At 34.7% G+C, this 13,463-nt stretch overlaps 1 protein-coding gene across 3 annotated transcripts in view; it reads left to right on the top strand.

The window, feature by feature from the left end:
* Nucleotides 1-7,068: 7,068 nt before the first annotated feature.
* The window catches only part of LOC117929803 (transportin MOS14), a 62,564-nt gene continuing 56,169 nt past the window's right edge, over nucleotides 7,069-13,463 (top strand). Inside the window, exons 1-6 of one of the 3 annotated variants that reach the window (XM_034850217.1) lie at nucleotides 7,069-7,459; nucleotides 9,049-9,147; nucleotides 9,334-9,558; nucleotides 9,666-9,788; nucleotides 10,043-10,126; nucleotides 10,223-10,282. In XM_034850217.1, the coding sequence (XP_034706108.1) occupies nucleotides 7,235-7,459; nucleotides 9,049-9,147; nucleotides 9,334-9,558; nucleotides 9,666-9,788; nucleotides 10,043-10,126; nucleotides 10,223-10,282 (816 nt within the window). In that variant the 5' untranslated portion in view covers nucleotides 7,069-7,234. The remainder of the gene's footprint in view (nucleotides 7,460-9,048; nucleotides 9,148-9,333; nucleotides 9,559-9,665; nucleotides 9,789-10,042; nucleotides 10,127-10,222; nucleotides 10,283-13,463) is intronic. The other 2 variants (XM_034850215.1, XM_034850216.1) reach the window with 2 other exon arrangements.

The raw sequence follows: 13,463 nt of genomic DNA, 5'->3' as shown, positions 1-13,463 counted from the left end.
TTAAAATTAGTGAGCGAAAACCAACTTTTCCTTATTTTTTTAGGAGATATTAATGATTAACATTAGAAAATACTCCAAACATTAATGCAATGATAGAAAAATGAAAGCATTATTTAGGATCACCCCTTCAACCTGCTAAATCATTTGATGTTTACCATTATGCACATATTTTAAATTTAACCTAAAAAATATATTAAAAATTGTATATGAATATTTACATTATATTATAAACATTTGTTTTAATGTTAATGGCTTCCAAGAAAAATGAAAAGTATACCTTAATTGTCATACAAATTTTATATATACAATATATACAAATAATAATAAAATATAAACTTAATTGTACAACTTTATGAAATAAAATAAGTTGAGGTTATTAAAAGGTAAAGTTTATTTTAGTCATAGATCTAAGCTTTTATCTTTAATGCTTTTGCTACTTGGATCTGGTATCCATAGGATTGTAGATGCATGCACCATTGCGATCTAATGTTTGGAATGGATTTTTCGAGACATTCTAATACAAAGATAGACTTACCAAAACCTATTTCCACATTCACTACATTATTACTTAACTAAACCGTGTTTTCTTTTACCCTTTGTAGTCTCTTTTACATCTCCATCACGTTTCATTCCTATAAGAACATCACAAGATAGAGATTTAGTCTAAGAAGCCATGTTAGAAGGGGGACCTTTTTTTCATTGGTTAGACAAACTATGTTAGAGATTTTTTTTCCTACTAATGGAACTTTTGGTTCAATTTGTTTTCATTTTCAACACCATCTTTAGAGTTGCCACCATAAGGGATGGTTTCTAATGCGTCATAAATAGTAGTATTGCTTGCACCTAAATTGTCTCCTTTCAATCCCTTATGAACAATGCCCATATACTTCAAAAGAAGCCCCCATGACCAGGATTTTGTCATAATTGGAGTGATAAGGTTAAAATCAACCCTAAATCCTATCGACCCTCATATTTGGTTGGACTAAAGTCCATGGTTTAAATTCTCTCATAGAGGCAATAGTGCAAAGAAACCTATCATTTTTCACTGTTTGTATCATTCGAGTCCATCATTTTTTCTTTTTCTTTTTTTCAAATTTGATACCAATTTTGTCTATATTCTAGGACATTCATCAAACTCATGATCAGCAAAATCAAATCAAAAGTAGGTATATAGAACCTCCTTGTAATCAATTTTGGATGGCTAAATCTCTTACCTCCATAATACTTAATTTCATATTTAAGATATTAACTCAAATCCACCTTTAGACACAAGTAAAAAAAATAAGTGTAGACCCCTGTGAAGGTGAGGGCCCGGGGGAGACTTTTAACTTCATTTTTTTCATTTTTCCATTGCATATTTTTTTAAAGAGTGGGGGCCCCCCCTCTCCAGGCATGGAACCCGGCTACCTTGGACGTTGGGCGAAGGAGAGTGGGCAGCCATGCTGGTAGGTGAACGAAGCCATGCTGCTGACTAAGGAACAGGGAAGCAGGTAATGGCTTCCTCAGAAAGATAGACCGACTGCCAAAAGAAGAAAGAGGAAAAAAAGAAGGAAAAGAAAAATAGGGCAGAGGGAGCTGGAGGAAGAAAGAAGGGAGAACAAAGCTGGTGGGGGGGTTGCGGAGCTTTTGGAACTGGTTTCCAAAGGAGACACAGCCAGCTCAAAGCAAAAACAAACTCTTTTAAGAGGCAGATCAAAAGGTAAGTGTGAGCGGGGGCATCTCCATTTTCTTCATTACTTTATTTTGCTTTTCACTAGCTTCTTTACATTGTCTGGGTTGAGTGTGGACTTGAGGCTATGCTTTTGATCTACTTGTTGCTATTTGAGGTGATTATAGGCTGCTTGTTATTGTTTTATATCTGCTATTCCTTTGGATTTTGCTAAAAGATGATTTCACTCTATTACCCGTTTCCCACAAGTTTTTTTTTTCTATCCTATATCCATTGTCTACCTTCACCACCTTTGATCACCATCCTCACCATCTATCATATCCATTGCCCAAAGCTCCTCTCAAAGCCTCCATCAGCATCCTGAAATTCACCTATCCACGTCCACGAGGCCCATCATATCTCCTTCTATCACTACACTGCCACTCATCCAACTAATCAATATCCATGTTTTTCCCATGCATTCCTCTCTCTACACCACACCACTCACCTTCACCCAATCCATGCACCACGGTTCCAAGCACGCCCCCTGCTCATCACTTTTTTTTAGTTACATACCCATCTTTCCATTCCACACCTACATCCATTTCTCTCTCTAGATTTATTCATACCCATTTTCTACACTTCATGCACCTCACCATCCTCTAATACCCGACCTGCCCATTTTTCATCTCACCACCTCTCCATATCTTCTCATCATTTCCTTCATTTTAACCTCCTTCTAACCTCCCAACATCCATGTGCATGGATAGGTAAGATGGTGGCTGCGTTGTGGAGTGAAGTTTGTTTTTTATTTCATGAAAAAAAATAGCTTTGTGGTGCTCTCGGTGGCTTTGTTTGAGACTTGCATGAAAAATGGTTTTGGATGGCATTATTGTAATATGGGGGTAGTCTAATGGCCTTCTTTAGTATATTGGCAGCATAGGGAATGGGTTGCTTTCCACTTTGGGCACGTGGGAAAGTCTTGCAAATGAAGACCATCCCAAACCTTTTCTTTCACTATTTCTTTATGTTTTAATATTGGGACAATTTTCTAACATTTCAATTTTTCAAAATTTCTTGTTTTTTTTTATTAATTTAATTTTTCGAAATACCGTTCTCAAATAATCTTTCAAAAAAATCTTACGTCCAAATTTAATTTTCAATCCCAAAATTTCCATTATTCAATTTCATTCGTTTAAATATTATGTTTATTAATTATTAATATTATTTCGTGTGTATTTATTTATCCTCTTTTAAAAATCTTATTCATTAAAGCTCAATTCTTCAAAAATTCTCATGTACTAATTTAATTTTTCAATCCTAGAAATTTCGTTATTCGTCTAAATTTTATTTTAGTTAATTAGAATTCTTATTCCATATCTATTTATTTATATAAGGTCCAATTCTCCGAAAATCCAATTTCTGAATTAAATTTTCAATTTCAAAAATTTCACTATTCGCTTTCATTCGTTTAAATATTATTATTTATTATTATTATTATTATTATTATCCCATATTTATTTAATTATCTCATTTAAAAATTCAAATTATTCAAGTTCAGTTATTCAAAAAAAATCTGACGTCCTAATTTAACTTTTAATCCCAAAAATTCCACTATTCATTTTTACTCGTTTAAATACTATTTTCGTTAATTAGTATTATTACTCTATATTTATTTATTATTTTGATAATTAAAATCCAATTCTTCAAAATTCGACTTCCGATTTTAATTTCCAATTCCAAAAATCCCAACATTCACATTAATCTATTTAATTATTATTATTATTTTTTACTTATTTATTCTAAAATTCCATTCTTAAACAATTCATTAAAATTTCCGACTTTCGATTTAATTTCTAATTCCAAAATTTCAATATTTACATTAGTCCATTTAATTATTATTATCTTATTTATTTATTTTGAAATTCCATTTTAAACAATTTTTTTAAAATTCCAACTTATGAACTTAATTTCCAATTCCCAAAATTCTAAATTTCTTTCTAATTCAATTCTCAAAATTCCAACTCTTAAATTTAATTCTCAAATAATCTTCGAGACTCCAATTTTCAAATAAATTTCAAAAATTCAATTTTCTCTCGAACAATTTTAATTCCACTTTGGTTTTCAAATAATTTTCTATCTTTCTTAATTTTATATAAGCAAGAACACATTTTCCGTAATTCCGAATAATGGAATTTATGGGATTAATTCATGCAAGATAGATCGGGCTTTGGTGGGGGCCCAACATATGTGATTTCCTTATGATTGATTGATTGTTTGTTTGATTTAATTGTCATGCGTGATCGATTTTATTTTGCTCTATGACATGCTCGAAATTATTTTTTAATTGTGCACTAACCTCACTTCTTGATAGCGCTTTATGGATCACTGCCCAGGTAAGCATCCACACCCGCTCGAGTCATTTTCTGTATGTATGTTTAGATTCTCACATGTGTGTGATCACTCTGAGTATTCATTGATTCTCTCATCAATTGCCATGATTGCTTCATTTTATTAGTAGAGATCCGATTTTAGGGACTTAGAAGGGTGTTACGGTCCTTACCGTACCTTCCCGATAAGTAACCTGACCCCCGAACCCGATCCGGTTTTTCGTAGACCACCTTTTCCAAATAAAGAGTCACACTTAGGGTTTTTCTTTCTTATTTTGTTTACCCTTTAAAAATAAAACAAAAATGAGTGGCGACTCCAAGTCATTTTCAAATAATCAATAAAAATCAATTTTTTTTAAAATCAAAATCGAGTTTCGCCATCGAGTGGGAAACGCATTGAGCCGAAATGCGGGGTCCACAATAAGCCTTTGGAAATTTCTTTGTTCCTTTAACCAACTCTTAAAACCACTATAATTTGGGAAATGTTTTTTTTTTATTTTATTTTTTATAACTATATTGACCCCCATAAGTCAATGGGAAGACCAATCACCCGAGGCCACAATGAGTTAAATTCATCTCTCCATTTTTGGAGGACAATTACTTGCTTTTGGATAAAGGAAGGTTCTTCCTCCCACACCTTAGAATAATCCTACGAGGAATAAATCATTACCAAATCCATGAATGATTTCCCTATATATTTTCATTATGCTTTCATATGAGAATAAATGAGTTTATGAGGAATTGACTTTCTCAATACTTTACCTCTAAAATAATTCTTTCATTTAAATCAACTTTTCAATTTCAACTTTTACCAAATACATTTTACCCATCTTCAAATTGGTTTTGGCTTTTCGAAACCATTCTTGCATGTTTTAACTTGAAATTGGTTACATTTTCTTGCCTTCTCTTCCCTTTGTTGAACCAAGGTTATCATTTGAATCCTTGCTCTCCCTCTCATCTCAAATTCAAGAATCACCTCAAGTTGTCCATCTTTACTCTCTTTTCAACCTTAATTATTAAGAAATAATACATTAGTCCTCAAGGGTAGTCACTAAAATTCAAGTTGAAGGTAATGATTTTGTCCCTTGTTCTATATGAAAAACAACTATTAACCATTTTATAAATCAAGATTTGGGCACAAATGAAAAGTCTATACATCAAGAAAAAATCATGTTGCCTTGAATTTGAACATAAATAGTCCATCAGCAAATAAAAGAAATAAATTTAGGTTTATCTCCCAAATGAGTTTTGAGATATTTTTTAAGTCCTAAATTATTTTTTTATCTATATGTTTGTTTTGTAAATAAAATTTTCTTTTAAAAGTTTTTTTTTTATATGAAGCATTTCTTATTCATATTAACAAAAAAACAAACACTTGTTGGAGCTAAAGCTTGAAGTGGGACATTTATAAACACCAAAATTTTAGTGAACCCAAATGATATCAAGATGCATTCTAGGTGATATGTATTAAAATTTTAAAATCTAAAGAAGGTATATGATAGACAAAACACTGGACTAGGGCAAATGGTCGATGGGTTGAAAAATTGCTCGGAGTCTTATGAGCACACTGGACTACTTGAAAGCTCCTAATTTGATAAACCTCTTTCTCTTTTGCCATTTAGGATGTAGACAATCATTCTTACTAAAGTAGGAATGCTCATATTACACACTATAACAACTTACCACAACCTAAGCACTGACGCTTAGGGGGCTAATCTCGATAGGACAGATGAATTAAGAAAAACAAAATCGGTTTGTGTGAAGGTATATTGTGAAAAAGGCAATTTTGCGCATTATAATAAAATAGCAAAATTGCGAGTCTTATAACCAAGAGACTTCGTCTTGCATTGAGTATTCAAAGACATCACTGATTCAAAAGGTGGGTAAATTTCAAGCCAATTGGGAGGGAACTTAAACCATTAACTAAATATTTATTTACTTAATAAGAAATATTTTTATAATTGACATAGAGGGGAATTATCTACAATAAAAGGAAAATAAATTAAGTGACAATTTTGATTTTAATAGTAAAAATTGGTAGTTACTTTTATATAAAATAAATGGTTAATTTCACTTACCTCTTTTGAGTTTTTAACTAAATATAAGTAACCTTTGCTAGTTTGAAAATTTATTAAATTCCTCATTTATTTTAAATTAAATAAGAGGTGAATGAAAATAACAAATAAGAAACATAAATGAGGTATTTGATGAAATTATAATTAATGGGAACTAAATGTATTTAACCAAAACCTTGGAAAATCAATAAAATTAACCCTAAAATATAAATGTTTTTAAATGATTATATTGAAATATAGCTACTTTTAAAAATTGCTAAAAAAATTAAGATAGTAAATTTAAAATTTTTGATGATAAACTAATAAATTTGAAGCTAGTTTGTGGAAGGATATATATTGTTACTTCAATAAATTATAAATTATGTCACATAAAAATTTATTTATTGGTCACAATAGAAATAAAAAATGATTTTAAATTAATTTGGATAATATAAAATTAAGGATAACAATGGAACCAATTATTTTACACATGTTTTTATTTTATGTTCTTCAAATGAAAATAAAAAAATTCATTGTGCAAGTAGGTGAATACGAGGAATTATCTCTTTTACCCTTAAAAATAAGTGTTTAAAAGGGTCTTTGCCACGTGTCATCCCGTAATAAAAGTCAAAACGATGATAAAAAGTGATGTTATAAACAACATTTTGTTATTTCAAATTATAAAAGCTTATCTTTATCCAAAGGTAGTCCAAAATTTTAGTCTTAATAGAAAGTGTAGTTTAAAGGCATGCGAGCTTTCCCTTTGCCTTTTTCTGAATATATATACATGTCAAACAAATATTTATTTATTTTTAAATTAAAAACAAATATTTTTAAATATATGTCCTGATAAACAGTTAGTACAAAATTTAGTAATTTTGTAGTGAAGGCAGGTGCATGGCACGTGAGGTGAGGCAGTCGGGGTCTAACGTTCGATGGTAGAGAGGGTGAGAACTGAGAAGTGAAGGGAGGAATGGACCTCCCCCACGCGCATATCTAAGACTCAGTACAACAAATGTGGGACAGCAGCCGTCTGATCTAAGGAGCCTGTAGGAAACAAGGGGAATTACAGGCGTCGGTCTCTCCTCGTTCGTTTTCGATGATTCTCTTTCGTCTGTTGCTTATTTAGAAGAGAGGCGTAGATGGAGTTGCAAATCAAGGTCGCTCAGGCTGTTCACGTTCTCAATCATGACTCTCAGTCCTGCAACCGCGTGGCTGCTAATCAGTGGCTTGTCCAGTTCCAGCAGACCGACCTTGCTTGGGATGTCGCCACCTCCATCCTCACTTCCGATCATCATCGTCATCATCACTCCTTTCTTTCCGATTTCGAAGTCGAGTTCTTCGCCGCCCAGATTCTTAAGCGGAAGGTCTCAATCCTTCACTCTCTCTCGTTCTCTCTCTGCTTTCTCTCTCTCTCTCTCTCCCTCCTCTTTCTTTCTCTCTGTGTTTTGGATGGACATCCATCCCTCTATTCTCTCAAAATTGTCACTGTGCTTTTGCCCGTCCTGGCAATGCTTCCATTTCTAGGGTTTTGGTTTGGAGAATAATGGTACTAATTTTTTATTTATTATTTATTTTTAATCCACGAGAGCTATCTTTACTGAAATGTTGGCCACGGATAGCTTGACAAAGAAATGGAACTTTTGTGATGCCGCCATTCAAAGGGGTTTAATACCTGTAAATAGTAATCAAGCTGGTTTTCGGGACTCCGTTGTTTAGTGTCATTCCTAAAGTTTGAATTGGAAACTAAGAGGTTATTTCAGCACCCAGATGTGCTGGATGGCTTCTCTGGTTCGGTTGCAATGGCAGAAGGGTAGCAGGAAATGGGCGTTTTCTTCTCTAATTCCTCTGGATGGATTAAAACCTTTACTGGAGGATATATATATATATTTTTTCCTATTTGGAAGCACCCTGGTAATGTTTGCAATGCTAGCCGAGGATATGAAACTGCGACCCTTCGTCTCCATTTATGTCTGAAGCCTTCTATTCTCGAGAAAGAATTCAGGAAGCTTCACTTGGCATGAGCGAGTCTCCAAAATTACTCTGAAATTACTCGAGTCAAGACCTGATGTCACAGCATGAGCTAAGACATGGCACATTGATGTACTATTGAATTAGAAAAGAATTAAGTAGATCAAAAGGGTATACTCCAAAATTATCCTCCCCTTCTTCCCCAAACTCACTCTAAATTCGGCCTCAGTTGTTTCTGTATGAGCAACGCCACCCAGAAATCTCATCATGTTGAGCTATATCTCTAGTGAGTCTGTCACCCCTGACATACAAGAAGCCGGTCAAGTTTCCCAACCTCACATGCCAGACATGTGAAAGGCAAAATCTGGTGGTGGTCATGCTTTCTTTCTGCTTCTATTTCCTTGACCACTAAAGAGAATAATTTGCTTTTTCCTTGTTATCATTAGTATGTCTAAATCACTTGTTACATGACCCTAGAGGCTTGGCTCAAGTGATAAGGGGTTGGGATGAGGTCGTGGGAGGTTCTATTTCGAGTTTTAGTAGGACAAAAAAAAAAAAAAGAAAAAAGTTTACCTATCAAAAGAAAATAAAACTCATTACTTGATTCTTTAAGTATTTTTGAGGTAATTTGGTAATGCCATAAGTGTATTTTAGAAGTTTATGGTGGATAAGCACTTATTATATGACATAGACACAGAATGGAAGGTATATAACTATCATGTTGCATAAGGACATAAAAGCCCGTATACATTGCTGGGTTGTAGTCCGAGATTTTGAAGTGACAACTTCACTGTAAGGTGTAAAAATGTTTCACCATTTGATGTGCATGGATTAACATGACTGTTTATTTTGTCAGGAGTATTATATTTCACTTTTCACCAAGTATCTTGATCTTACTCTTTCATTTATTTTCCCTCATGGATGCTGCCTCATGTACACAAATATGCATTCAAATATGACTAATATCAACACTATCACCTTACAGATCCAAAATGAAGGATATTACTTGCAGTTAGGAGCTAAAGATGCTTTGCTAAATGCTCTTCTGCTGGCTGCTAAAAGATTCAGTTCAGGCCCTCCGCAGGTGCTCCATTTTTTCCCCTCCCAATAGGATTCTCAGGTGCTCTATGACTTAAAACAAATGCTATATGTGGGCTATTCTGCTGGAAAAATTGGGCTGGATGTTATAGTTTCTGTGAAGGCCTTTTCATTGTTAGGTGCCTCTATGACCTGAAATGATCATTGACTGGGTGCTCCATCTTCTTGACAGCTTTTGACACAAATCTGTCTTGCGCTCTCTGCACTTATAATTCGTTCTACAGAACATAGGAAACCTATCGAGCAGCTCTTTTATAGTCTCCAGAATCTGCAAAGCCAGGATGACAGCAATATTGCTGTTTTGGAGATGCTCACTGTTCTTCCTGAAGAAATTGTTGAGAATCAAAATACTGATTGCAACATAAGTTCAGATCGCAGATGCCAGTATGGCCAAGAGGTTTATGAACTTTCTTTATTATTGTGACATTTTAAGTACCTATCTTTTCCTCCCTTACCTTTTAGTCATAATTCCCTTCAGTAATGTCACATGTTCTCTGTTAAAAGCAGCTCCTCTCGCACACTACTAGGGTTCTTGAGTTCCTCCTGCAGCAATCAGAGAAAAGTTTTGATGGTGGTATTCAACCGCATGAAAGGAACAGAAAAATTTTGCGTTGCTTATTGAGTTGGGTAAGAAATTTTTTGAAAACTGCATCAATGCCTATTACCTTATGATTCGATTAGAAATGCATACCGTTTTGCCCTGCTAAAATGGTGGATGGTTTCTCCCTTGTATTACATTGATGAATCAAGGACTGGATTTGGTTTCAGTAGTATTCTCTTGATTTGTTGACATGGATATAGAAACTAAGAGCAAAAACTGTAGTCTTAAATATTTAGGTTTTACTACAATGCTTTAGTCATGAAAACATGCTTGCTTTCAGGTTCGAGCTGGGTGTTTTGCAGAGATTCCCCCTGGTTTGTTGCCAGGGCATCCACTTCTTAATTTTGTATATAACTCTTTGCAGGTAATTCTTCTTTAATTCTCTGATTGGTTATTTTGAAGTGTCTTAAGATTGATATCAACCATACACTCAAATCTTCTTTTGCATTTCTGTACATAGGTTTCATCCACATTTGATCTAGCCATTGAAGTTCTTGTTGAACTCGTGGGCCGGCATGAGGTATGCAAATGCCTTGTAACTGTTCCACTACACTACACTAAACACATTCATGTCAATAAACAAATCATATATAGATTTTTAATGCCAAAACTAGGTTTCACTCTCACTGATCTTTCTTATTGTGTTAGACAGCCTAAGCTCATACTGTTCTCCTCTCTCTATCTCTCTCTAAAACCATCAAGCCTTATGACACGAAATATGGGATGAAAAATAATAAGTTCTGTCTATTAGATTGACTATACACACAGTTTATATAGGAGATTACAAGAGAAAAAATAGGAAACAAGAGATATAATAGGAAACTAATTTATTCCTAAATCATAAAACTATCTATTTACAGAAATAAGAAACTAATAAAACTATCTATTTACAGAAATAGGAAACTAACATAATAGGAAGATAATTCTCCTATTCTATTTACAGCTCAACACTCCCCCTCAAGTTGAGGAATAGATGTCTTCCATTCCCAGCTTGAATGCAAAATCGTGAAACATTGAACTGTTCAGCCCTTTGTTAGGATATCAACTAATTGATGTTCTGATGGAACATAGGACATACGCACTACTCCTTCCTCCAATTTTTCTTTGATGAAATGCCTATCAATCTCAATATGTTGTCCTATCTTATATGTTTGTTGACAACACCTTGCTCTTTTGCAAGGCCTCACAAGGTCTAATGACTTGTTTGAGCTAGATGTTCGTGTGATTTGAAGCTATATCTGGGCTGAACATAAATCTAGAAAAAAGTGAATTGATCCTAATAGGGAGGATGCCTAATTTGGAGGATTTAGCCCTTGAATTGGGATGTAGGGTACAAGAGCTTTCATCTATCTAGTTGGGCTCCCATTAGGGACTCTTTTCGGAGTAGAGACATTTTGGAATTGTGTGAAAGAGAGATTTCATTGAAGACTATCAATATGAAAAAAATACATTTCAAAAGGATGAAGGGTATGGGGTTAGGGTTTGGAAAAACATTATAAAGGGTCTTTCGAGGTGGGAAATGGTTGGAGGATGAAACTTTGTAAGCATTGGTGGTGTGGGGAAGAACGCTTATGTATGTCTTCCTCCTCCTTGTATGCCTTAGCATCATTGAAAGTGGCTTGAGTGATGTATGAACCCCGTCAGTGGAATCCTTGTTCTCTAGACACTTGAATGATTGGGAACTAGGTAAGGTAATGTTGATGTGTTTCTTTCAAGGTTGCAAGAAAGGTCTGCGAAGAAGGAAGAGGATGGAGTGATTAAGATGGACTCAAAGAAGGGGATCTTCTTGGTCAAATTTTTATATTCCCTCCTGGAGCCAAGACGTACAATTTCTTTTCCGATTGGTATTATTTTGGAATTTTTGGGTCCCATTAAAAGCAAATTTTTTTTGCTTGGGAAGCTACTTGGGGAAAGTTGGATTAGCTTTAGAAAAGAGGGTGATCATTGGCAAACCAATGTTTTCTTTGCAAAAATGAAGAGGAATCAATTGATCACATATTCTTACATTGTGTCAAAGTAAGGGAATTATCTTTTCAACATTGTATGGGTTCTTTGTTTTATCGTTAAGGAGAGATTTTTAAGTTGGCATAGGTCTTTTATGGGAATAAAATGCAAGAAAGTTTGAAGAGCTACTCCCTTGTGTGTTTTTTTTTTTGACAATTGGTGAGGAAAGGAATTGAAGAATGTTCGAAAGTAGGGAGCAACTGATTCAATCACTAATAAAAGTATAGCATTCCGTGTTAGCTTGTATATAGAAAAAGGCTCATTGCCTATAATTGATTTTGTAGATTGAGTGGGATTTGGCTGAGGAAGAGAACAATTTTGTGTGTTCTCCTGTTATTTGGTAAATCCTTTTGATACTCATTGCATACGTCCCATGTACCTTGGTGTATAGTTCCTCTTTGAATTTTTTAATATATTCTGGCTTGCATATACCATTGAGCTGCATTCTTTAATCATGTCTCATTGATTCCATATAGCATTGAGCTGCATTCTGTTTTTTTTTGATAGGTAAAAGCAATTGTATTGAAAATTAGAAAGTATGCATAATGTATACAAAGCAATCCATTGAGCTTCATGCTATGGCCATAGCCTCGTTAATTAATAATTATATTCAACAATGATGGTCAGAGGCGAATTGGAAGCTAAACAGTGGTGATTCTAAAGATTCCCTGAGGAAAAATAAGGATGTCTCTTGCATATCCATAATATATGGAAGTATCAACTTAATCTCATAGAGTCATTCAGTTTGAATGCTAATGAAGACCATAAGTAAGATGACAGAACATGAAGACCTAGAATGTTGAAGATCAACTCATGTGGTACTTCATTATATGTTATATATAGATATATCATCATCTACACCCAGAAACTTGTATGCATTGGAAGTAGCTTGCACATTTTGGGAAGGGGAATGTAGTTTTTGTCCCCCTTTTTTTGATAGGCAAAAAAATGCGTGTATTAAAGATGCCTAACAAACAAAGGGGGTGAATCCCATGAATACATGATGTATACAAGCAGGCTAAAAATATACTGGTTTTGTCCTATTTTTTTTCCTCATCAGGAACCACATGAGAGGCTCATTATTCATATAAAATGAAAACTAGGGTTTAGGTTTGTGATAAACGCATGAACCCATTGGTTCTGAGTTGGTCAGAGTTGACATGAAAGGAGGTCAACCACCTAGAGGATCGGTGTGTCTGTTGTTTGGTTGTTCGGGTGCAATGGACAAGCTTGTGACAAAACATATAAACCCATTGGTTCTGTGTTGGTCAGATTTACATGAAAGGAGACCTAGAGAATTATTGTGCCCATTGGTTGCTTGTTGTGGCACCACCTATGCATTGCACACATCATGTCTTAATGCCCCTTTTTCTCATTATAAGAAAGAAATGTGTAACGACCCACACACAACCATAGATATTGTTCCCGCTTTGGGCCCAAAGGGGCCCTCACGGCTTTAAAACGTGTCTACAAGGTTAAGAGGAACCTCTACATATAAAGTGCCAGGAACATTCTCCCCTATCCGATGTGGGACATCACAAACACCCCCCCATGCAGACACAACGTCCTCGTCGTGTCCCATGGGATTACGGGGCCAAACAGACAAACACCCCTTACGGAGCCAAACAAACCCCCACACCGGGGTCGAGGATCGACTCTGATACCATTTGTAACGACCCGCACACAACCATGTAGAT

The sequence above is a fragment of the Vitis riparia genome, chromosome 14 (genome assembly GCF_004353265.1).
Source record: "Vitis riparia cultivar Riparia Gloire de Montpellier isolate 1030 chromosome 14, EGFV_Vit.rip_1.0, whole genome shotgun sequence".
Classification (NCBI taxonomy): domain Eukaryota; kingdom Viridiplantae; phylum Streptophyta; class Magnoliopsida; order Vitales; family Vitaceae; genus Vitis; species Vitis riparia.
This window is presented reverse-complemented; position numbering and strand designations above follow the sequence as displayed.